The sequence below is a fragment of the Passer domesticus genome, chromosome 7, assembly GCF_036417665.1.
Source record: "Passer domesticus isolate bPasDom1 chromosome 7, bPasDom1.hap1, whole genome shotgun sequence".
Lineage (NCBI taxonomy): Eukaryota > Metazoa > Chordata > Aves > Passeriformes > Passeridae > Passer > Passer domesticus.
The window spans coordinates 48,146,718-48,171,029 of NC_087480.1; the positions used below are offsets into that span (position 1 = coordinate 48,146,718).

A 24,312-nucleotide genomic window follows, 5' to 3' on the forward strand; every position below is an offset into this window, starting at 1 on the left:
ATGTGTGGTAATCACTGACTTGGCTTTCATTCTGGATGACTTCCCATTTCTTGCATGAGTTTGAGAGTCTTTTCCACTGTTTTCTGCTTTTGGAGTGGATATATGCATGTGTCATTTTTCCTGTTCAGTAGCTCGTTAAAGCTGGGAATTTGCTTTCTGTTAAAAATTATATTAAAATATTTATTTGCACATAGATTAGGTGTTAAGACAAACAAACCCATACCAATACAAAAAAAAGGCAAAAGACCAAACACAAAACCTTGCCACAAAAGTCTCTTTGTTTTTCAACTGAGGAAAACATGCAAAAAATTAAACAGAATTTCAAAACATTCTGTAACTTTGTTCAATATTGAGTTTAATCTGTCTGAGCCTCTGCCGAGAGCCTCACGGAAATTTTTATTTTGGCTGCATCATCCTTTGAGTCTCCTCCTTGGGCAGGGCTTCATGGCTGGACAGCAGCTCCCATGTTGTGCTGTGGCAATTGGAAAAGAAGATGCTGCAGTGGGTGACTCATGGGCAGTGACACCCACCTTCCCTCCTCCACGTCACCAGGCACGCACAGGCCACCATCAGCTGCTGTCAAAGTGACCCCAGAGGAAACATTTTTGTGGAACCTAGCAAACTGAAATATTTTTAATGTATTTTGGGTCAATTTGACCTAAATTATTTAGGTTTTTATTCCTCTCAGTGGGAAATGTGCACATCATTGGCATGTTGTATGGCTCTCTGGTTTCTCTCTCACAACAAGTTGTTGAGAGCAGAGTATGTGCATCTGATGTGAGCCCCAGGGCTGCTGGCTCTTGACATTTTTTAGTAGCTTGCTGGCTAACATCCCCTCCTGAAATGAGAGGTAGGGGAAAAGGGAATTTTTCTTGATGGGCAGCTCTGCCTGTTTTTCCTCCTTGTCCAGGGGCCCAGAGGCTCTTGCCTGGATTCTCTGGCTTCTCTGGACTCCAGCTGTTTCACAGCTCCAGGCCAACTTGTTTGTGCTGCTGCTGTGCACTCTGCTCCCACCTCTGCCTGTCCTTGGTGCTCCCTCCCACGTGTGACACACACTGAGGCTGTGTGGGTGGGAATCACAACCAGGACTGGGATCTCACACAGTGTAGCAGGACTGAGTCAACAAGCTGCTGAACACATCTGTCTTTTTAAATTATGCTTCCTTGACTGCAATTTGATGTTCATTTGATTTACGTAGCTTTTGCTTCCATCTTCTGTGAAAGGAGTTTTTAAAAGTGGCTGTTACACCTCAAAGTAAACTCTGTCCCAGTTGTGTTGTCACTGCACTATTAAATAGCCATGGGGCAGAGGAGGGACCTGAAGCAGTGGTCTGGCCATGCATGGCCCCAAGGCACCATCAGCTGTCAGCTCTGTCTTTAGCTGACAGATGTGTTTAACTTGTGTTTTGCAGCCTCCAGGAGTGGGAATTCTTCATTTTCCTCATCAATCTGCTTCGGCTGCTTGCCTGGTTTACTGTCCTTTTTTTGAATGCCCAGCTTTTCTATCTAAAAGTCTTGCCTGTCTTTTTCTCACCACAGCCTTGCTTCCTGCCCCACAGACTTTATTTGTGGGCATGGTTAAATAGGTTAGTCCTCTTTTCAGCCACTGTTATCTTAATTTTCTGGGCTTGTCTGAGGTAGGTAAAGTATCCTTGTAGGTGATGTAGTGTAAACCTTTCATTATTCTCATGAAACAATAACAGAGCAGGTTTCTAGTGCTTCTGGAATCCTCATCTCTTTTACAATTTCAGGTCAAAATATCCAATCCCTAGTTCAAGTTTAGGCTTGTGGCAAGCTGGCAGCCATAAAATTTCGCGTCATTTTTTTCCTCCCTCCTCTGCTCTTGTTTCTATCATTTGCTTTAAAAAACATGAGAGACCAAAAACCCCTGGGACCCACCTGACCAATGCTGCCATCAAAACAGATCATCTTCTGCTGGAACAGAAGTGAATATGAACCTGCACAGGGGTTCTCAGTCCTCACTCAAAAAAGAATTTCCCAGTGTCTAAACCAACTAGAGACAAAACTGAGGATGTTCCCTTCTTACTCAGGATATATCTCAGTTCCAAAGACCTCAGTCTGCCTCAGCTTTGGAAGAGGTGTTTGAGCTGGATCTGATTGCATCATTTGATGTTTCATTAATTCCTTTCCAAACCTTCCCATCCATTCTATTCCAAAGTCAAATACTTGCATTCTCTTAAATTAATCCTTATACATTTAAAAAAAAAAGCTGATTTTTTTTTTTTTGGGTGCTTCCTCATTTGTCCCATGAAAATACAGGAGTTGCTACTAAAGATGTGACTGTTTATTCAGTGTCCTCCCACTTAACCCTCTCTCTCAAAGGCTATCCAAATATTAACACTGACTGTCAGTGTAGCTCAGCTCACGCAATGCAAGCATTGATGCTTTTTTCTTCTTTTTTCTTTTTTTTTCTTTTTTTTTTTTTTTTTGTATCTTCACTGCTGGGGAAGAAAATGCCTTTAAAAGAGTGGAGATTGTTTTAAACCAGAAAGTGAAAAGGAGCTGTTGCAAGTTGATTCCTTTATGAGCTGGCTGTGTTAAACAGAAGCTGGATTTTATGTAGTCACAAGCTGAGCAGTTTCTCCTGATGATAGTGGAAAATGTTTTCAGATCTGCCCCACACCCCCAGGGCAGTATTTTTTGCAAGTGCCTTCCTGTGGGCTGAAGGCACGTACGAAGCTTATGGAGGGATTGAAGTAGAGTGATAGTGAGAGATATTTATATCCACACCTGTACCTACCTCTTGTGAGGTGAAAGGAAGCACAGTCAGTTGCTGTTTCCTGAAAGAGAAGGGTAGAACTTGCAGTTAATATTTTAGGAAACAGACATTTCCTTTGGGATTACTCTGCCCTGGAAGAGTAATTTTCTCAGGGGTTTGCAAGTAGAAAAGCAGCCATCCCTACTTTACCCTTCTGTCAGTGGCTTTTCCTCCATGTGTAAGTGTATTGTATTTCTGTTTAAAGCCAAATCCATGTGTTTCAGATTGCTTTACCAGTTAAATCCACTTGTTCCATTTTCTGATCAACTTCCATCTGTTCTGTGTCCTTTGCAGCTAGTACACAGCCGAGGAATGACAGCCAAGAAACCTTTACAAGCTGTAACTCCAGTTCAGCTCTCATAAGGCTTAAAATTATCAAGGCAGTTAATAGGGGCCACTAGTTTCCTTTTGATGAATTTAACTTAAAACATTTTTATGTTACAGTCTTGCTGTATAGAAAGACATTAAGTTTCTTGACAACAAAGTATTCAAACAGTATGTAGTGACCTGCAGAAGCCCATCACTTGTTTTTTTGTTAAGCCTTGTGGAAAGACATGACTCGCTTTATCTGGTTCTTTCAGAACTTCTCTTCGTGGTCTTTTCTCCCTGCACTCTTGGCTTTAGCATATATTAGTCCACTAGCAAAAACAAAAGTATGTTCCTGAAGTGATTTTATTTGTTGGAACTTGTTGGGCAAAGAGAATGAGGTATAGAACGGGATGAGTTAGGGAGAGTTATAGAAAGAGAAATCATGGAACCCACTAAGACAATTTCATACCATTTTAAGCCATATAGAGAATTTCTCATATGCCCAGAAACTGACACACACGTACTCTGAATTACAGGAGCAGAGCAGCTGAAGCAAAAGAGCCAAATGAAAAAAGGCCATCTCTTTTTAAGAAACCTTTTATTGTCTGTTGCTTCAGTTGCTCTTTTCTCAGTTTATGTGGGATGGAAAACTCAGATTACGGACTCTGGCGATTCCAGTTATTCAGTTTGCTGGAACAGCCCCTGGTAATTTCTTTTTAGGACCAATCTGCATGGTTTTGTTACTGAATCATTAGTTGAATTAATTTTCTTTCTCCAGTTGTCAGCCTCCAGGGATCTCATCAGCAGCTTGCTCAGGGGCCAGGTCCAGTCCCCTGGACCTCTGTTTGCTGGACCAGGGCCTTTTCCTCAGGGCAGATGGGGAAAGTTTGTCTAGGCAGGGCTGGGCTGTCCAGATAGACAAATGGTTAGGCCATATTTTATGTTGTAGAGGAAGTCAAGTATACTGGGAGGGAAAACAATTTCTTAAAAGGGAGATATAATTACCTTATAAGCATCTAATTGAAAATTAAAGGGGAAAGCTTTCTGGTTTGTGTGCCTTTGTGAGTCTTTGTGAGTGATGACAGAGGGAGGGATGCATGTTGCAAAGTGCTTCAAAGATCCTGTCCCTTCGTGGCCTCCTGCTCTGATTGATGTTGCTGTATTTCTTCTGGCTAGCAGTGTTATTACCACAGTATCATAGCAACAAGATCTGTCAGCAGCAAAATGCTAGTGGAGAGAAATGAGGCTCAAAATCATCAGTTTTCTAAGTAAAGAGGAGAGGGTGATTTTGTCTGGTTGAGGAAGGACTGTGATGACACCAGTCCCTGAAGTCTAAGCATCAAATTTTATTAGCGTTGAGTCCCTATTCTGCTGGAATGGACCAGGAGAGAACATTGCCTTGCCTTGCCTTTTTTTTTTTTTTTGTCTCCCTAATATGTTTTTTCAAAGTGAAATTTAAATGTATTTCAGTCTTGGATTGTGACAGTTTTTCTTTAGTGTTAATTGCTGTAGGACTTAATACAAACTTTACTTAATACAAACTTTGCTTACTGTTCCAGTATTTGATGAAATATTCAACAGTGTATTTTCAGATACAGATTTCTAAATACACTTAAATTTTTTTGTGTTAAATATTACTAAACTGTACATTTTTAGTGCATGTATTTTGATAAATGGATAAACTGGGATGAAATTACCATTTTGAAATAAAAGATTTACAGTATTTTATTCTAATCCTTATTTTAGGGAAAACCAGGACAGAAAGGTTATGTAGGTGATCCTGGACCAGAAGGTTTAAAGGTAAGTGATGGCTTTATTATGAAATAGAATGTATTTGGAACAGAGTTATACACAGCTATTTACAGTGCCATATCAGTGAAAGCATATGAGCACTCATGCTTCCAAAGACTATAAGTGTGTATCATACTGGTGATTCTGTTTCTTGCAAGATCCCATTTTGAAAAAGGAGAAAATTGTGCAGGAGAGAGGATTTCTAGGAGACAGGGATGTGTGAGCAAAGACTGCCCCTGCTAGAATGAAACTGAGCAGCCTGGGAATGTGAGGGTGCCTGGACCAGGGGGCAACGAGGGACTCAGGGCAGTTCCTACCCTGGCAGGACTCTGCAAATGTGAATGGGGATGAGTGAAGTGCTGCAGCTCAAAAGAGGAGCTCCTGGCAGCAGAATTTCCCAGTGCTGATCTGCAATCTGCAGATGTATGCCAATAACTGTTCTTCAGTTGTTATCTAACTGAGATTATAGTCCCAGCCAGATAATCAATAGTGCTTGCACACCCAGCTTCCACCTGTTAAACACACAGCAAAACGTTCCAGTTATGTAACACTGTTATTTTGGAGAACAGAATTGATCAATACTTAATGACAGTTTCAAGATTTTGGGAGAAGTGGGAAAGGTTTGTTAAAATGTCGTTCAAATGTCAGTTTTCATAATATTTCATAACAAAATTACAGTAATCAATAAAGGACACAGGCACTATCTGTCTTTGAAGCAGTAGTGAAATAGTGAAGGTACTTTGCTGAAAGAAAGATTTAAATAAAAATAGAATAATTAACTTATAGTGTTTGCTGACCTAATGGCTTTTATCAGCAGTAAATTGATAGTTTTTATTTTTGCAGGCAAATTCTGAATACATTAGAACATCATTTTACCAAATCAAAATTAGTGACTGACAAAATTGGTTTTGGTCACTTAATTTTAGCTTTTAAAGTTTTAATTGGCATATGTAAGTTAGAAAATAAAGAGGCTCCTAGGAAAACAGAGGACTTTAATATACACAGATGAAAGAAATTACTTTTCTAGTGAACTAGATCATCTGTTTTCTACATTTAACAGGGAGAACAAGGAGACCAAGGAAACCTTGGAAAAACTGGTGAAGCAGTAAGTTTGAATTCTCTTTCTGGTTTAATTTTTAATTCTGTTTCATTTGAGAGCGAATTAATAACTGGTTGCAGACATTGTCTGATGAAGTTTGCCTGTACTTGAAGCTGTAGTATGTCAGTTATACCTTTGTAGTCTTTAAGATTCATACTATTTAAAGAAATTTCCCATTTAAAGTGTTTTCCAAAATTAGTTCTGCTTTTCTCCCAGTATGTGGTGTGAATATTGCAGGTGGTTGTAGGGATTTTCCAAGGCACGTTCATGTAGGTGAACAAGTGATCCTTTTCCACTACATCTCTTGAGAGGCTGCATTTAGCCTGAGATGTATTTTGCAGGCTTGTTCTGTCTATGCTCCATAAAATCACAGAGCTCAAGGTGCCCTTGTGGTGACACGTGGTCCATCCTCTTCTGCCTAGGCAGGACCTGTTATCTTTGCATAATTTTTGACAAATATTTGTCTAACCAGTTATTAAAAAGTGCCATGACCAGGGCTTCTCTATTTTTTACACAGTTATTTCGTTGTGTAACCTGATTCCTTTCTGCTGGAAACAGCATTTTACATATGGTGGTTGTTATTCTGTGCCTCTCTTATTCTTTATTTTCAGGCTTAACAGTCCCAATTCAATTAGCCTGTTATGTTTTTGAGATCATTTAAGTCATATTCTAACTCCCCTTTAGTCTGTTTCTAATTCATCCAAACCTCTGTGACTCCAGCCCACTGCCCAAGCTGTTAAGAATGCTGAGAAAGGAAACATTGCTTCTTACAAGCCTACTTCTTGCATAGATGTGCTCCCTTTTACAGTAGTGAGTTGTTATTCAGTTTTAGATTCACAGCCTCCTATCCTGCATCTTTAAAGGCCTGATGTCTCACAGTTCTTCCACTGCAGGTGCTTTTTAAGGTGGTAGTTGTCACTGAAACACTCACTTTGGAATTCTCTCTACTTAAGTTCATCCCCTGCCCTTTTGTATTTTTCACTTTTGTCTGGGATTTATGAGCAGGTGTGAGCTTATTGGCCCATGCTTGAGTTACCCAAATATTGTGTAGAACACTATTAAATTGATTTTATTTTGGAGTTAAGCTATGCTGAGGAGAGATACCACACCCTGGTTTGGGCTTAGTGCTGTGCTGCTCACACAAACTCTGTGGGTAGTCAGAGTGAGCTCCCCGCTAAGTTGTACCTGAGGCACCTCATCCAGTGCTGGGTTACTGCAGAAATGCTACAAACTACTTGTTGGAAAAGTCTGCTCCACTGTGCACTCTGGAGATTGTGCTCTTGGGAAGGGGACTGAGAAGCTGGAATCTCAGTCTGTTAAAAGTATCTGCTTACACTGGAACCAACAGTGCCTTGACATGCCATGAGGTCCCCTTGAAAGTCACCCAGCATATCTCTGAGTGTAGCTTTTATTACATGTCAGTTCTGTTTTTCAGCCTGTAACATGTTAGGGAAAACTGACAGCATTTACTATGTTTTACAGTGACATGCATCAAAACCCTCAAGAAAAGACAAAGCTAGGCTCAAGCTTAAATCATTACATCAATACTAGTACATGAAACAGTCACAGAAGCTAGTTACTTAACCTTAAATTTCTGAATTTCACACAGAATTTTTTTTTTTTTGCTCCACAGTGAACTTGAATTCAGTGGACACATTTTCCACAACTCAGATATTTTTGTATGAGCATAGTGTCTTTTACCACTAAAAGAGCTCCATTCTATGTAGTAATTACTAGCTCAAACACATAATCAATGATGATATGTTTCAGTAATGTTAAATAAAATCATCGTACCAGCTAACTGTAGTCAGGGTTGAGCTGCAAGAGTTAAATAATATTTTCTATGCCTAACAAGGGGTTGTTGCAGCCCTGTTACAGTGTTGGAAAGAAAAATATTTATGGCTCATTATTAATTACCATTTCCCACATGTGATATTTGGAGAACTTACATGTGATACAAAATGGCACACGATATCTGAAAACCAAAATAGTTCCTAAGTTATTGATAAATATTTCTTATTTTTACCTGTGGATTGTAGGATATCTTCTGATTTATGTACATGCATCTAATCAAATGAGATTCATAGGCCCTTGATCTGTTATTACCTTTGCAATTTCTGGCAGCAGAGGACCTGTGCCCACTACACGATCTTTGGGGGGATAATATATATTTTGTTGTCATTGAGGCCAGTGGTGAAACACCAAGAGAGGACACAAGCACACTCAACTCTTAGACCTTTCAAAACCCCTTTCCTTCACCTTATTCACCACTGCAATCTGTAACAGTTAAGCTTTTCCAAAAAGAATTGAAAAGTACTAACAGGAAGAAGATGGTTTTTCTCATATGCATAAAATGCTTTTCCAGACTTGAGTCCTGATGCAAAATATTCACTTCTGTATGCTTTGGACACAGACTTTGCTTCCAGCTTCTCAACAGCTTCTGTTTGTAACAAATAATTTCTCTTTCCCTTGGCATGCACATGGAGTATGGACTTCCTAATTCACTCCCTGCTATTCAGTATTGACTCCCGTGCCATGAGGCTATCTCTGGCATCAAACATGCCACAAACAAATAAAAACTTTGAAAAACAGAAGAAAGTTTGAAAAACCAAGTGCAAGAGCAAAGTACAAGTGCTACCAACCACTGGGACAGATTTTGAGACTGAGTCAAAAAGGGTATGGAAGGGCATATCTGTCCTTGCTGATGCCTTGTGCATTTTATGTGCCACCAGGTGCTTGGTGATACTAAATACAGAAAGGAACTGTACAAATAGCAGTAAAAATGTGCAAGTACCATAAAGTTTATTTAATATTAAAGGCAAAAGGAAAAAGAAGTTGCTAAAATGTTGATAATAAGCCCAATGTCTAAAAAATTCTGTGTATTTTTTAGGTTAGATTAGAAGGTTTCTCCCTTCTGCATTGTGACCTCATCAGCTTCCCTGTTTGGCTTGTCTATAGTTTTCTGTTTATTCATTATCTCTATTGACAGACTTCTTCAAATTACAGGATATAACACATATTTTAAGTCCATGGTTAAAATATATTATACTGGTTCTTAGCAATGGGGACTCCATCGTAGCATTCCAGTTCTCCAAATGACAGCTAGTGCATTTCCTGAATAAGCTGTCCAAAGAAGCAATTTTGCAATAATAAATCCTGTAAATGCTGAATTCATAGAAAATTATGCCATGACCACTTGTGCCTGTCTGCTATTGATACCAAAGGGTTGTACCAATATTTTTCTTCTATTTTTTTTAATTTGCTTACTTCCCTGGTACCATTGTCATTGACTAAAACATCTGCCACTGCTGTTTGAGGTGCCAAAATGGTTATTCCTTTTCTGTAGCAGCTTTCCCAGTTCCTGCTTAATACCTGCTTAGAAAAGTACATATGGCAACTCTGCACAAGCAGGGGAATTTCAACAGCAGGAGATTGGACCACAACACTTGGTTTTTCAGCCTAGTAAGGTGGAATATGTGCTGAAATACAGCTCTGTCAATAGGCTAGAAGCCACAGCATCCAACATTTCTTAGGTCACATGAAGCTGCTGATTCTTCAGAGCACATTCTGCCAAAATATTTCTGGATGCTTGTCCACTGTGGAAACAGAGTAGACTAAATTTATAAAATGTTCACTGTGCTTGTAAGCTTAAATGGGACACATTTAAGAGTAGATCAGGAATGTGCTTCAAGTCAGACTTCAGACACCATTCCTTAACCAAATCCTACAACAAAAACTGATTTTCTGGCTACTGCATGTGTTGTGTTTGTTGAGGTGGGGCTGCTTGGTTCAGCAGAGCCCTGAGCTCTGGTAGAATCCAGCAGCTGTTCCTTGCTGCAGGATATTTGGTTAACTGCAGGACCAACAGGTCCAGTTGAAGAGGGGTTGTTTAAGATAGTGAGAAGCAAGGGAACAGCAGACAGAACAAATGGAACTGCTGATGAGACAAAATCTTTTGGAAGCTGTGCCAAAAGAAACAACCCCTTCAGCTACTGAGAAAATTGCCCTCACATTTTGGGGGAGGAAAATCTGACTTTGCTGACATGTGCAACTGGATTTTTTTATGCTTAGATAAGATGCTGCTCAGTGATGGAGAGCAAATATTTGAAACTAACTTCAAGCACCTTATACAAACGATTTATTTATTAAAATTTTAGGGATGATTTAAGAAAATAATTTATTGAATTATTATTATCAGAATTCATCTGAGCTTAAAACAGTTGTTTTCCAGGATTGTTTTATTTTGATAATGCTAGTGTTTACCCAGGCTGCACCACTCTGAATGACTAAGTTCAAGTTAATTCCTATTTTTCCTTGCCACCTGTGCTAAAGAAATTCAGCTTGTAGACTTCTTAATTAGAAATCCTTGATGTTTTTACACACATTGAGACAGAGTAGAAGGGTAGAACTGTCAGCTGTAGTATGTGCAGCTGGTGTCAAAAGGCAGAGTTCATGAACACAAATCCTGGAAAAATAATCTTCAGAAATTACATGTCAGCAAATTTCTCTGGTTGCACATAGTTTTTGAAACAACAGAAGGAAACCAAGCTGAAATAAAAAGTGCTTTGCCATGAAAAAAAAACCTTACCATGCAGCAAAGGAAAACCAGTGATGTTCAGGCTGTCGATGGCAGCTCCAGGAGTCTGTGAATGGCAATAAAATACTGCAGTCAGGCCATGTGCCTTGTAGCTGAGTTGCTTTTGGGAAGAATTACTATAAAGTAATTACCACATCTTTCAGCAAGGTACAAATTAGCTGGATTAGGCACCAGGGATGCATAATTCAGGGAGAATGGAAACTGCAATTCCTTTTGCTTGAAGAAAAGATTAAGTGAACTTTAACTGATGTGTTCAGGATGCTCAGCAGAAGGAGTTGTTTGAATTATCCTGAAAAGTCTGGGCTTTAGGGATATACAAAAGAGAATTTTAAACCATAGGCCAAAAGATAAGTCAATTGAGGAAAGTCTTTTTTTCTCAAAGTCTGGTGAATGCATGGGACATTGCCAAGGGCTTCCAAAGAAGGGACTGCATCAGCTGCTTTCAGAAAGTAGTTGGATAGAGATTATTGTGGGTTCTGTGAAGGACTTAACAGTGAATGGCAATAAAGATACCTCTGTGTCTTACCTTGTGCTTCTTGTTTCTACCCTGTGTGACCTGATATGCTGCAGTTCCTGCTGAGACCCGTGGAGAAAGAGGTTACAGTGTCTAGAAATTAGCTTTATCAAGCTGTTGCTCATTTTTCTTAAAGGGTTTTTTTGCTAGTGGTTCTCTGTATCATTTGGTTTCAGCTGGTTTTCAGGGTTCATAGTAATGCCTGCACATGGTGTCTGCAGTTTAGCTTCCAAGGTTTTGTCAGTGAGCACATCCTACCCCCACCTGGCCAGGCAGCTTCCCTTAATGCAAGCATTCCCCTACAAGTGCTATCAAACAGAATTAGCCTGCTGTACACTGGAAGTCAAATTTAATCCATTTATTTCTTTCTTAGAACTTCTGTTGAGTAGGTGATTGGTGCCAGTACATTTTGCCTTTCAAATATTCGGGTAGTGGAATTTTTGAGTCCTTTAAAGAATTGAGTGAAATATCAGCTGCGAGGTACAAATATGGTGCATCTCTGCTCTTATTCACTTCCTCCATTTGGCCATAGCAAATCACAGATTTTCACTCAGATTATCACCTCTGGTTGATTACAAACTAACTTTCTCAACAGACAGAAAATTAATAGGAAAATGTCGTTGTGACAAGATAGTATTTTAAATGTATTATGTTATCTTACTAAATGAATGTTCAGTAAAAACATTTGAGAATGCTGAACTGTAAATGAAATAGCACTGGATTGGAAAATTTTCAACTATCACAGAAGAACAGATTAAAGTACAACCTGGCAGGTAACTGCTGCCATGGGAATGTTTGGAGCTAGCTGTATATTCATTTCTCACTACCAGGTTTTTCAATGGATTACTCCATACTTGGGTTTGCATTAAGTGTACAATGTGTTTTCAATTATTCAACCACAGTCCAGTTTCTAACACAGAGCATATGCCCTGGCAAGATGTTTTTGTCTTTCTCAGGCAAGTGTTAGTTGTGAGGTCTGGTCTCTGATTCATTTTCTACAAAATGCTCCTGTCAAGAAGGTTTTTGAAATGCTGTTATTGTCACTGGAGACTTTTACACAAGTCCTTGTAAATGAAAGTTGGTTACTATTTTTTTAATAAGTTGCTGATTTATTTTTTTAATCACTTCAGGATTTTTGCTTCACTTTTTTGTTTTCTAATGCATTCAGTTTTATATTTGGAATCCATCACTGCTCTCCAGAGGTTTGAAGGGATGCTGGAAGACATTGATTCAACAGATTTGCTTTGGACTGTATTCATTTTCTTACATAAGATGGAGAGAGAGTTGAAACCTCAGTCCAGTCCTAGTAGCTGGTCTTTATAACAAGCCAGGCCAAATCTGGGATTTTAAAAGACACATGATCTTACAGAAAGTCTGTCAGGAATGATGTAGGGGAAACATCACTTTCTGGCTAATATGTTGACAGAACAAGATGTTTTGCTCTCTGTGCTTTCTTTTCACTGGGTGCTACTAATTGTTTGAAATTCAAGATTCTATTCTTAAGTAAGTATTTTGGCTCTCTTGCCTGTGTGCATACCAGCCCTAGCATTTTCTCAGTCTCAGATACTTGACCACTGTTTTGGATAGAGGGGTGGAAGTGCATTGAGTTAACCTGTCATGAATTTCTTTCCCCTTCTTACCTTCTGAAGTCCCTGTTCTTTTAGCATTTCACTGACTTCCCTTCTAGTCATCTTGACTATTGTATTGCTTTCTATGGCTATACAGTACCAGGTATGCCAAGTTTCTTTTGCATCTTTTTATCCTTTTAGTCTTCTTAGTGGTTTTGCCGTAAATTTTCTTACCTACTTTTGGGGAATAGCCAACCTATAAGAAACTTTCTGTTGAATAGCCAGCTTCTGTCCTCTCCCTGGAGGGTGCATAGCTTGCCCTCATGTGCTAGGGAATACAAGAGCACATTCACAGTCACTGCTTCCCAGTCATTCCTGCTCCTTCAGCTCAGAGCAACCAACTCAGGAAGACAGTACTTCTGAATTGAAAACAGAACTTGATCAGAGGCTGTATATTAAATGATTCACTGCTGGGGCAAGGCAGAGCTCTCCATCTTTCTGAGCAGCATCTGCAGTCCTGTAAACAGCATGGCATTGGGTGGGAGCTCAGGAGCGTCTCTGTGGGAAGAGAATAGCTCTGAGTTTCACCTTGGCTCTAGTTATGTCTTCTGTTCTTTCTGGAATAAGGGACTCAAAGTGATTAATCTTTAGCATTTTGAAACTGTACCTCCACGCCTCTTGCCTTGATAAGCAAGAGTACAGGGTAATTCTTTGTCCCACAGATTTCTGCCTGCTACTGAGGCCTCCTGTTGGCTCTGGCTGGGAGCTCTCACTCTCAGAATTCATCACAAAAGTCCCTCATTGCTGCCAGTGACGTCGGGGCCATTGCCTCAGTGCCTGTATCACCAGGACCCATCTTTGGCTGCTGCCAAGGCAAGAGACATCTCAGTTCTGACATATAATACACAAGTTCCCACACATAATATATCAGTCCAGTGGCCATAGAGCTGCCTGCTTATCTCTTTAGTTCCTTCCATAAAGTAACTTGTGCCAGTATTGTCAGCCTCAAAAGTAGCTGTATCGCTGGCTCTTTGCCATATGTTCAAACTGTGGGATTTCCAGCATAGCTAGCAGTCCAAGAGAACACGTAATCATAAAATCTCTACTTACTTTGCACCTGTTTTGTTAAAGGACTTGAGGTTGAACTGTATCCAGATTATACAGATAAAGACTGCATTTTTATTTTTTTTTAAGTAGTGCCTTTTTTTTTTGTCAAATTGTACTCCAATGCCATTGTAGTGCTGCTAATGCTAGTTCATTCTTGCACACATAAAGATGGCAACGCCAGTGTGTGACTTGACATCACTTTCTTTTTTCCCCCTTTTTAAAGTGATACAGACATCATACAGTTGTGTGTTACATCACTACTGGGAGCTTCCACATTTCTTCCATGTTCCAAGAGCAGTCGTGCAGTGTACTCAGGGCTCTTAGTACTTTTTCCTCAAGCTCATTGTGTCATGTTTTTCTCAATTAGAACTTTGTGCTATAATTTGTTTTTCTTTTAGCTTTCGTAATAAAATAGGTATTGTAACTACTGGGAATAAGGTTTTTAAAAGTACTTCCTCTCCTGTTTCCCATCCCATATGGTCGTACTTGTTCTATCCAGTGGAAATTTGTGAGAGAGCCTCAGGAGAGAATCATTTTGTTTTTGAATGCCTGAAAAGCTCTGATCCTCTGACTTCAAAGGCATTTGGGGCTACTACTGTTGAGGGGAGAATTCTGACAACACCTGATCCAATATAATTATTGTTTTGACTGCATTTTACTTTGTTCCTCTGAATTTATTCCCTTTGAGATTTGTGGTCAGACTGAAGCGCTAGCAGAGCAATTATCACCTTTATTTGTACCTTTGTAAAGCTTTTAGCAGCGCAAGGTTGAGCTCAGTGGCAGATCTTGGTTGGTGGGGTAGTATTGTGCTGAAATGGAGGCAGTTTCCCTTCTGGCAGCAGCAGTTTGCAGTGGGTGAGCAGCAGTGCAGCCAGGGCACAGTGCAGCCCTTGCTGTCCCACAGGTGCTCTTGGGCTGGCTTGGGGCTCTCTGTCAGCAGCAAATGGGCCCTGCTCTCTTGGGAGAGCTGCTGACCATCAACTAGTATAGACATCATGCAAGCTAAAGTCTGCTTTCTTTTTATACAGGGATCAGCTGGCTTACCTGGAGAAGCTGGGCCATCTGGAAACCTGGGTGAAAAGGTATAATAATGTACCTGGCTACTCAGCAGCTTTGAAAACCATTGGGGTGATAAAGTGCTGGTGAGAGATCATTTACTGACCACTGTCAGAGCTAATATTCCTGCAGCTATTTCAGAGCATGGGGATGTAATAACTGGTAATCCAAATGTTCTTATTTGAGGTGTGTATCTGATATCCTTGATTTTACACCACAGTTAATTTAGAGCTGCTAGATGTGATACCTTTCTTATATCACTTTACTATACTGCTACTGTTTCAAAGTGGCAGGAATTATACTTGCTTTATACAGTACTCACTGTATATGTAGCACTACTACATAATGAAGACAGAAGCAGAAAGGTAAAACTTGGCTGTATACATGAACTGAATAAAAAAGACAAGACTGAGTTTTGTCTGCTGTGCAGTAACAGTTGTGTTTGTGAAAGCAAAGTCTGGCAGGCTCAATGTGACTAGAGCAGTATAAATAGCCTAAGTGTATTTGACATGCTTTTATTTAGGTGAAGTATTTTAAAACTGAAAACCAGAAAGATATTACTGGACTGCATGTCATCTTTAATTATGATTAAAACATAATTGTTTGTCAGAATGATGCAGCACCATTTGTATTTCTTTCCTGCAGGGCTGAATTATTTCACCTAGACTGGTGTCTGCTATTTAGATATTGTATTGAGGAAGTCTTAATCTACTATTAAAAATTCCATTAAAATGTGATTATAATTTATATAATCTGTGAAAGGAAATACATCAGTGGAAAGCCCTGTTTTAGATTTAGACAAATCTCATATGGTTTTAGTGATAATATCATAGTATTTCATATCAAAGGATTCGGGTTCTTCATAATTACGCTTTGCTCAAAAAGATTACCTTGTGATACTCTTACTGGTTTAGCTAGGAGAGGAAAGGCAGTAAAAGACTAATTAATTTATCATCATCAAATGGAAGGAAGCTTCTTCATGTCGCAATAATTGTCACTGCTCTGCTGTTCCTGTAGCATTTATTGTCTTCCTCTCTTATGGATTAAGTAGTGCAAGGTAACACATGCTATGTGGATTTAAATGACAAATGTATTTCCAGCATAATTACAGAATGCAATATAAAATATAGTGTTATTACTATGTCATGTGCACTATTTGTAATGAAAGTGTAATCTTCTAAGGATAATCTACAGCTAAGTCTGGGCTGGATGTGACATGAATGAAAGGTGAAATGGTATGGAAAACCAGAAAAACACCCTTCCTGCTTCCCTACTCCAGTTGCTTCCAGCTGTTGAAGGGCTGGCCTTCCTTTGAGAGCTGTGCTTTCCTAACACAGACTGAAGAAAAGAGGAAGAGAGAAAAAAATTTGTCTTTTTTCTTTGTTTGCTATCCTGAATATTGTGGATTAAGGAACATACTATTAATATGATGCACACAATAGAAAGAAAACATCTTCTAGCAGCAGTTCTCAGAAACTGAGGTAGTCAAACCTCTTCTTCAGTCTTCTAGGAAAGAGAAGACAGAGAAATTCAGTTTTGTTATTTTTTCAAAAGATGGATGGGCTTGTAGGAGGAAGGAATGCAGAAATTAAAAAAAAAAAGAAAAGTTAAAAAATGCCTCTGTACTGTTTCTGAAGGGCAGTCTCTCAACCAGTAGTGTGATGCACTGACATGTTGCTCAGTGGACATGGAAGAAGGGGAAGAATATTCAATGCTCTTTTCTCTTTCTTCTCTTTCTTTGTTGTTAAAGGGAGAGCGAGGCAGCCCAGGACCTGTGGGCCCTCCTGGAGAAAAAGGTGTCATGGTAAGTTACAAGTAATGTAAAATCCACAATTATGTTACTTACAAAGGCACTTTGTCTCCAGAACAATAATAAGTAAATAAGTTCTCACCCTTCTAGCTGTGCAGACCTTATGGAAGAGTAGTCTTTATGATGCATGGTTCCTACAAAGTTTCATTTTCTGGCTTTATCCCCTCTGCAGCAGTGATATTGCAAAGTGATGTCCTGAATGAAACAGCAGAGCAACTGCATTTTTGAAAAATGGCTCTAAGCAGGGAAAATTAAAAGGGGGGATAGTAAAATAACCATTTCCTCTGTTAACCAGTGTAACCCAGGTTATTCTAGTAGATAGGCTAGTAAATATCATCACCTCTGATTCCACTGCCCAGTACTTCCCAAACAGCTCCTGGGTGCCCCTCTGGTGGGAGGACTGGCTTCCTGCTAGACCCTTGTCCTAAAGCAGGACATGGCACTCCATGCAGCCCAGAGGTCACTCCATGGAGGGTGTTGGGGGGCAGAAGTGAGAGACTGTGCCCATGGCCTTGTCCTGGTCGACGTTCTCTAGAAAATGAGCTGCAGGCTTTGCTGTTGCTGTAATAGCATTTTAGATAAAACTGTTCTGTCTTTTCTATGTTTATTTTAATTCTAGGGCTATCCAGGACCTCCAGGAGGCCCTGGACCTGTGGGGCCAGAAGGACTACCTGTAGGTATAGCATGGTGCTTTGGTTTGATATAAAATGAACTATTTTCAAATTGTCTTTTTGCTTTGGTGAAGCTAAGAATGGTTTCTAGTTTGTACTGCATTCTATAAAACTGTCATGAAAATGTACCCATCCAGACAGAATCTGTTCACTTGCTTTTTGCCAGGATGATCTGTGAGAGAAGGAAAAGTAATTATATTATTTACTTACCCATTTAAAAATCACTCTGTTTAGATGAGTAGGGAAATGCAATTTTGCAAGGATGGTTAATAATTGCATCATATTTTTAAAATTCATTGGTGCCTAGTGCAGTATAAATAGACTCATTATGTGTTTAGTTTCATTGTTAATAAAAATATATATATTTTAATCTGCTGTGTATAATTGTTATAATTTATCTAATATGGGTCTTCAATATAGATTAAAAAAGAAATTTTTTCAGAAAATATTCATGCTTTTTAACATAATGTTGTTGAAATACAAGTATCTTCTAAAAATTTTGGGATATTAGAAGTAATCTATCCGACAGTCACATCAGTGTTTTGTAAAAAGAATGTTACATAGTCTGTTAATTAGATTTTTCTACATAAATTGTACAAACACGATTAATTCAATTTGAACCATGAGTGAAAGTGATTTATTTGCTTTTCTTGCATTGATTGTTGCTCAAGGTGCATAAGCCTTATAATTTTCAGGACCCTGTGTTTAGAAGACAATGAATAATAAGTTTGTTTGACATGTAGGGATCTTCAGGGGCACGAGGACCATCGGGGCCAGAGGGACCGAAGGGAAGAAGAGTAAGTACTGATGCTCCTTTGTGTTACCCAGAGCAGAGAGCAGTGTGTTACAAACATGAATCTGAAATATAACCCATTTACCGCTGCTCCCTTTCTCCTCTGGACTGAACTCATTTCTGCTGAAATCAGATTAGATTATATTTGTATTTCCAGGTAGGAAACAATATGAATCTTCATTTCTCCTCACAGCAAAATGGGCTTTGCCATTGGTTTCAGCCGAGAGCAAAACTAGAACCAAGATGACCACTTGACTCTTTTCTGTACACGCAAACATGCAAAAGTTGTCATTTACAGCTATCACTGGACTATCTCAAGGTTTTAAGGACAATTTTCTTCACTTGCATTTAGTTATTTGGAAATACAATCAAAATCTCTCAAACAAAGTTTTTGAGGGAGGCAGAAGTGTAATCAGAAGATAATGGGTGCTAGAACCTTGAACCTGTACTTGTTAGATTGTTATTTCCATTTCTCTGTTATCAGGGAAATGGAAACCATTTTTTCACTGTACACAAAACACTGATCCAAAGCCCACATTAGTGAAGTGTCTCTCACCTCACTCACCAGTTTGACAGCATATCCATGATTCCCAAGAGACTTGTACAGCTCATACCAGTGGCTGGACCAGTGTGTCTTCACAGCTCCATTTATCCCTGATAAATATGTCTCTATGATTTTGGCAGCACATCATGGAGTACAGTGCTTATAATTAAAGATCACTCAAAATAAATGCCAAATATCCCAAACTCTGTGAAAGTCCAGTTTGGAATTGTGGTTTATGCCTTTGCCTCTAGCCAGCATGACTGGGAATGTCTCGTGAAAGAGGGTCTCAGAACAGACCCAGGTCCCCAGGCTCTGAGAACAAACTCCCACTGAAGCCACTGAGAATTTTATCTGCTCTCAAGATCAAAATGTCAGACCAAAAGTGGAATCTCATATAAGGAAAATATCTGAGATGCCATGAAACCTGGGGTTTGTCATCTCTGGATTTAGAAAGAGAAGTGTCAGAACTCAGAGCTCTGTGTGGAAGGCCTCAGAAAATGCATACCACACTCAGATACAGAAGTTAAATGGAAGCATATGGAAATTTCCCTTCATTGTCTGTGGAAACAAGAACATACTCTGTCTTCACAGCTGGAATCTGTGAGAAGTCTTAGAAGCACTGACCCTCTACTTGTGCACTGTCACAGAATAGAATTCCTTCACTTCATAAATTCTGGACCTTTCAGCAATGGTTTTGCATCCAGGATTAGCCAGCAGCTCACTTCTGTGTGAGAGTGTCCAGCTGTTCTCTCCAGTACACCCAGGAGCTCTGGCCAGCTGAAGGCAGGCTGCCTGGAGCTCTGTGGAGCATCTCACCCTTGGGGGATGTCAGGGAATGTGCCACTGAGCACAGCACTAGCACAGCTTCCTCAGATCACGCTTGGGACTTGATGCACTTGGCTAGAATCATGTGGAAGGTTTATTACACTTTAGTTTTTAGTGTTAATCTCATTAATACACACAGGGAGAGCACCATTTTGTAGATACTTCAATGGCAGAATGACACTGAGGGTGAGAGTATCAGTAGGCAGGAGAAAGAATTTCTTTCCATGTCCAGAGGGAAGAAATGCATTAGTCTGGAAGTCTGGCAGTATAAGCAGCCAAGAACTTGTTGTTGCATGATCTTTCATTGTCTTTGTTTGCTAGTGTGTGACGTAAACTACAACATCAGAGACTGCTTTCAGTTCATACCATAATCTTGGACCAGCACAACTATAGCTCCTAGTTTGAGAGGAAGAGAATCTGTATCATTGGATTCATTTCATAAGTGAGACCTAAGCAAAATTCCCAGGAGGTGCTAAAATTCTTGGCATTTAGTATTCTTCAGATTGGCATTTAGTATTTTAAAGCTCAAAAGAAGTAGTTTTTCTGCTCTTACTTTCCTGGAATGCAGATCATGAAATTTGTACTTGAAAATACAGATAAATGGCACAGTAAACTGATGTAAATTTGGGGTCAGGCAGCAGCAGCTCATGTCTCTAGCAGCCAGTAGGTTGTACCTGGTTAGTGGTATCTGTACTGGCATGAAGAACCTCAGCTGCCTGAGGACATATGTGCTTTGTTTTAATGAGTGATATCTTTCATATTTCTCACAGGAAATATGGAACTTAGCAAATTGTTTGCACTTGAAACTATTGTCCAGTGTGCTTGGTGGTCAATTGATAGCTGAATGTTTATCTCTCTCAGTTGTTTGAAGGAAGTGAGAGTAAATTGATGTAGTTTTCTAATATTCCTTCATGTCAGCCACCAAAAAAGAGAAGTAGCTATATATTGTGCTTGTGTTATTTCTGCTCTTCTTGTATTTGGGAGACAGGATGAGAAAGAATAAAAATAGTTAATTTGTGCTTTTTACCTTCTTAGATGAACTTTTTCTCAGATTATCATTCTAGAGTTTTCAATGTAAAATGTTCCATTTTAGAAACAGAGCTGTACACATGCCAAAGTAAAAAAGCAGTAGCAATCATTTGGCAGCCTCACTCCCTAGCTCTCTTGGAACCTAATTTAAATAACAGCAGGCAAATCAAGTATATCTCATTCTGTACTAGCTCTAGTAAGAAATTGTACAATCCAATTCATCTGTGCCAATAAGGAGTCACACCATACTATTTATAGGAATGTTATTGTGTGCTTTTGTCAGGATATTAAATTGCCTTTCCCTTGGATTCCTGCCCTTTGTTCTGTGGCTGGCTAAAGGAAGGCATGGCCCAGAGGATCATGTTGCTTTCTGTTACTTTGCTTTCAATTCAAAGTTATATAGTAGAAGGTTGGTGTTTTAAATGGTAGTTTTTTGCTTAACTGTTAGTGATCAGATCAGTTGTCATGGGCTGCCAAGGTGAACTCCACTGAAATAGAGATCTGTGTGAGTGCCAGAAAGGTTGTGGTGTGTAATGTGCATAACAGGGACTAAGAATCTTGTGCAGTCCTGTTTCTCAAGCTATGATCCTCTTTATGATTAAAATTTTGTTGGAAGTGTTGAAAAAATTTATTTAAAATTCTGAATGATAGAAGATAAAACCTAAAAAGACAATTCCTTATTACACAAATCTGTAAAATGGAAACTTGTTCTTTTTCTTCCTTGAATATTTAATCTTGAGATTCTATCCTCTGGTCAGCCCTGTGGAGAATGCACAAAGAGAAATGACAGGTCACATATCTAAAAAGTCTGAGAAAATCTAAAAATATCCTGCAATTACTTAACTTTATGCTCTCAATTGCTCCCTTCCTTGTGTTGCCATAGGTGGTTCCTCCACAGGTTCTGATCATCTGTCCCTTCTACGCCCAGAGCTGAATGACCTGTCCTCAATCCATCTCAATTTCTTTTTGTCTCTTCTCCTCCTGTTCTTTGAGACATTTCAGATCAGGGAACAATAAACCTGTTAAATCTGCCTTGAATTTTCATCACAACTGATATCTGTGTTACAGATAGCAGTGACAGAAAAAAAGTGAAGAGCAGTAACCTGAAATTAATTGGATCAATTTGTTTAGCTTTCATTTGAATTATGCTATACAGTAATTCAACAATTGAGTTACCCAATTGCATAATCTTAACAGGAGTCCCAATACAAATGTTTTTATAAAATTCTCCTTCACCTTTGGAAACACCACTAGTCTTTTGTTTCTAATCTCTGAGGGCACTGAAGTCACAGGTTTTTTTCCATAGACTTGGGTATTGTTTGGCTTGGGACCTTTCACACTGAGTGCCATGTGGCAGCTCAGTGTTGTCTTCTGTAGCCTCTTTTCCTCTCTAGCCCAAAAAAATGCCTGTAATTGCTCAGTCCTGGTTTACACCAAAACAAAACAGTGGCCAGACTAGCCCAAGGATTGCCTCACAAAAGCTGTGTCCCAAGCTGCAGAGTATTTCATACAGCTCTCCCTGCCTCCCTTTTCCTTTTCCTATGCTTTCTGTGCTCCTTTGTGCTGGCCAGGAGTGGCAGTGCTGAAATGATGACAGATGAGTTCTCATGGGACATTTCTGGCTTTGCCAGGGGTAGTTGTATATCAGCTCACAGGAAAGGCCTGTTGCTGAGAGGTTTTCATTTCAGGAGAAATCCTAAATGATTCTGGATACACACAGCTCCTGAGTTACCAATCAGTCATTTTCACTTTTGCTCCAGAGAAAAGAGTTGCAAGAGAGGTTTTGATATTGATCAGTGAGTCCGAGTCAGAGAGAACAAATTCTGGTATGTTTTTTCTCAAAATATTCAAGAGAGATATGGAAGTCACTGATATTTTTGCAGGAAAAGTAAACTAAATTAACTCAGATGTGCTTCCAACAAAGTCATTTTACAAGCCCCTATTATTATCATTTAGAACAGTCTTACAACTGAAAATCAGTCATGATTGGATGCCCTTCACTGTAAAACATGACCCAAGATGTCAGGCTCTCTACAACTCAGAAATTCACCATCGAAATGGAGATTATTTTCCTCTTGGCACTGCCATAGTAGTGCACTAACTCCTTCTGATGCCAGCCCAGCCCAAATGCCACCAGGAAAGCTGTTGTGTCTCATCCTCCCAATGCACACTGCTGTAAAGAGCCTGTCTTGATACTTATCTAGCTCTTCCTTTGAAGTGGTCATTAGTTTTAAGTTGTTATTAACTGGTTTTAATTTAATGTTCCATACCTAAACAGTCATGGGTTTTAGAATTATGGAAATAATTTCCTAAGTCAGCATGGATAAAATATTATTTTCCATTTTGCTCAAGATCTATTTAGGGATTTTTTATTTGCCTGTAAACTAATGAATTTAGATTACCAATCTTAAAGAATAAAACTCTGAATGTTTTGGCAATAAGTATTTGCTCTATTATGCTACAATAATATAACAGGTTATCTTTGTTCATCCATTGCTTATAAATATTAATTTACAAAAACATTTTAGTCTAACAATAGAGCACAATAGTTCACAATTATAAATTTCTTCTAATCTTGCCTCAAAGTGTCTTACTAGTGGAAGAATTTTATCTGCTTTTTTTAGAGTCTTGCTAGCAAGATTCATTTTTGCATATACATCTTATAATGTGCTCAAAAGCAAGCACTCTGTATATGCAGTGATCATCTAAATCCCTCTAAGTTCATGTCTGTTGCATGAGTACAAGATGGGTGAAAAAAAGAAAATATCAGCCTGCCATCTGGCTCCCACTGAGACACTGAATGTTTTGTTTACATACTTTTGAAAAAATCTTTCTTCTTAAGTTCATAATTCAACAAACCAGAAACTTATTTTATTCTTTGAAGCTTTATTTCACACTTGACTCAATGAGAATTGATTTTCCTGCTAACAGAATATTTCTCCTCTCCTAAAGCTTAGGTAACATCTCCTTAATGACAAGCAAAAATAATGCATAATTAGTATTCCAAATCACTTGTTCAATATTCAGGGGCCAAGAGGTCTCGATGGTCCTCCAGGAGAGCTGGGAACAGAAGGTGTTAAGGTGAGTGTTTGCATTGCTCAGTACTATATAAAACACTGAGGTAGACTGTAACAGAGAAAAGTAAATAAGGAAAAAAACCTCCAGCCCATCATGGCAGAAGCCAGTGATTCCCATTTAATCCAAGAGAGTTGCAAATTTCTGGCTTTTCCAGGCACTTTGCGGCATTTTCTGTAGTTACCCAGCATTTAAACTCAGAGTAACTTTATGCAGCTTATCAAGCAAATGTATGTAGAATTTACACCTTGTTTGTTATTTGTCAGGGAGAAAGAGGTGATCCAGGAAAGAAAGGAGTTCCTGGGCTCATTGTAAGTATTGGAGCCAGTGCTTCTAGCAAGCTTTAACACAGTAACTCTGATTTCTGAGCTGTGTTTGTAAATTACTAGAAGCCAGCATTGTCTTTTGGTATTTCTCTTTAACCAGGGTAAAGCTGGAAATCCAGGAGAAAGAGGAGATCAGGGTGCACTTGTGAGTATGAAATTCACTAGTACTTCTACCAAAAAAAAATCCAGAAAATCTCATACTTTGTTTGACACTTGGGTGTGAGGAAGTTTATCTATTTCAGAGCAGCTGGAAAGCTCTGACAGTTTGCATTTATTCATACAAAGAGCCAGGGACAGAAGTGCAGTTTTAAGGATGAAAGTCTTTGTAATATAGAGCAATAATTCTTTGATAGAATTTGGGGTAGGTGTGTGTTGTCAATGTAGGGTTAAATGTAGAAATGTGTTTAATGAATATCATGT

At 39.1% G+C, this 24,312-nt stretch overlaps 1 protein-coding gene and 1 long non-coding RNA gene across 34 annotated transcripts in view; one reads left to right on the forward strand and one right to left on the reverse strand.

Annotated features, from left to right (window-relative positions):
• Positions 1–24,312, forward strand: part of COL24A1 (collagen type XXIV alpha 1 chain) — a 171,784-nt gene that overhangs the window by 112,053 nt on the left and 35,419 nt on the right. For all 33 annotated transcript variants that reach the window (XR_010366410.1, XR_010366411.1, XR_010366412.1 and 30 more), the window contains 9 exons: positions 4,834–4,887; positions 5,939–5,983; positions 14,792–14,845; positions 16,570–16,623; positions 17,249–17,302; positions 18,044–18,097; positions 23,519–23,572; positions 23,833–23,877; positions 23,993–24,037. Coding sequence is in view for 30 of the 33 variants with exons in the window: in XM_064428386.1 (XP_064284456.1) it covers positions 4,834–4,887; positions 5,939–5,983; positions 14,792–14,845; positions 16,570–16,623; positions 17,249–17,302; positions 18,044–18,097; positions 23,519–23,572; positions 23,833–23,877; positions 23,993–24,037 (459 nt within the window). In the remaining 3 variants the exon portion in view is untranslated. The remainder of the gene's footprint in view (positions 1–4,833; positions 4,888–5,938; positions 5,984–14,791; positions 14,846–16,569; positions 16,624–17,248; positions 17,303–18,043; positions 18,098–23,518; positions 23,573–23,832; positions 23,878–23,992; positions 24,038–24,312) is intronic.
• LOC135305123 (uncharacterized) lies at positions 349–10,608 on the reverse strand. Its single transcript, XR_010366416.1, has 3 exons — positions 10,566–10,608; positions 2,761–2,800; positions 349–472 (listed from the first exon to the last, which is right to left on the reverse strand). It is a non-coding gene; the product is annotated as an uncharacterized LOC135305123 (long non-coding RNA).